This window comes from Trypanosoma rangeli (genome assembly GCF_003719475.1).
Source record: "Trypanosoma rangeli strain AM80 chromosome Unknown Tra_15.4_contig_00742, whole genome shotgun sequence".
NCBI lineage: Eukaryota > Euglenozoa > Kinetoplastea > Trypanosomatida > Trypanosomatidae > Trypanosoma > Trypanosoma rangeli.
Genome location: NW_021706491.1, coordinates 3387 through 4418, shown reverse-complemented (window position 1 = coordinate 4418; position 1032 = coordinate 3387). Strand labels below are relative to the sequence as shown.

General features: G+C 60.1%; 1 protein-coding gene across 1 annotated transcript in view; it reads left to right on the top strand.

The window, feature by feature from the left end:
* Window positions 1–719: 719 nt before the first annotated feature.
* TraAM80_09972 (uncharacterized protein) overlaps window positions 720–1032 on the top strand; it is a gene marked incomplete at both ends in the record, with an annotated part of 576 nt that continues 263 nt past the window's right edge. The window contains one exon of the mRNA XM_029386625.1: window positions 720–1032. This exon is cut by the window's right edge and continues 263 nt beyond it. Within this exon, the coding sequence (XP_029233520.1) occupies window positions 720–1032 (313 nt within the window).

Below are 1032 nucleotides of genomic sequence, written 5' to 3'. Positions count from 1 at the left end.
GCCCCTTCCATTGTCACGGTGCAGCCGATTGGGCAGACGGCCTGCGTGTCACGGGCACCCACACGGCGGTGCTGGCGTAGAAGAAGAGGGGTGTTGTCGCATGTGGCCGGGATTGCCAGGCAGCCATCGGCAACTCCGAGCCGGGGGGCGACCAACTACGTTTTCCTCGGCGTGCACTCTGATCAGTTTTCGCACTCAGCGCCACTGACTGCTGTGTCTATTTCTTCTCTGCTGCGCTAGCCCCCTTGGCGGGCCTGGACGGTGGCTGCGATGGGGGTTGCCGCCTCTAATTTACTACGTGCCACAGCAATTTGGGGCATCTATCTGGCAGCGTACTTGTTTTTTTTTTTTTCAGGGCGGTACGCCGGCGCATGTCCGCTTTGAATTGAGGGAATCTTCTTGCGCGATCCCGAGCTAGTCTTTTCCCTGGTGGCTGTCAGTCGTGGCGTTGCGTTGCTCTCGGGACTTCCGCAGGTACGGGCGGAGCGCCGTTAAAAATCACAGGCACGCGACGAGTTGCCTCATCACGGACGTGGATTTGCACGGTTGGGAAATGCTTTGCTTCTTCCAGCTGTGGAGGGCGTCGAGGTGGCAGAGGGGGGCATCGCTGCGGAGCTCCCGCAACTCTTTTCTCATGCAGGCGGAAGCACAGACGGATCCTCCTGCTTTGTCGACGTGCGCCGAGTGTTTGGCTCAACGCATTGGCGTCTGTACGGGCAATGCCGCGTTGCAGGGTGACGCCACTAAAGGAGGGGCGGCGCGTCTTGACGCGGCAATTGGACGTGGTATTGCACCCTCTTGACGCCCACGGCGTGGATGCACCTTTTTTACCTGCGTACGATTTCTTTGCGGCCACGCAGGTGGCGCGTCGCGTGGTCGTGACTTCAGTTCTGGTGGCGTGGTGGAAGCGGCTCGTCATGCGAGGGGGAGGGGCGGTTGCGGGGTCTTCAACGGCTGCCACGTTGTGGGTTCACGGCGAGGCCTCAGTTTTTGTAGATTGCTTTGTGCACCAATTGGCTTACTGGTGTGGGT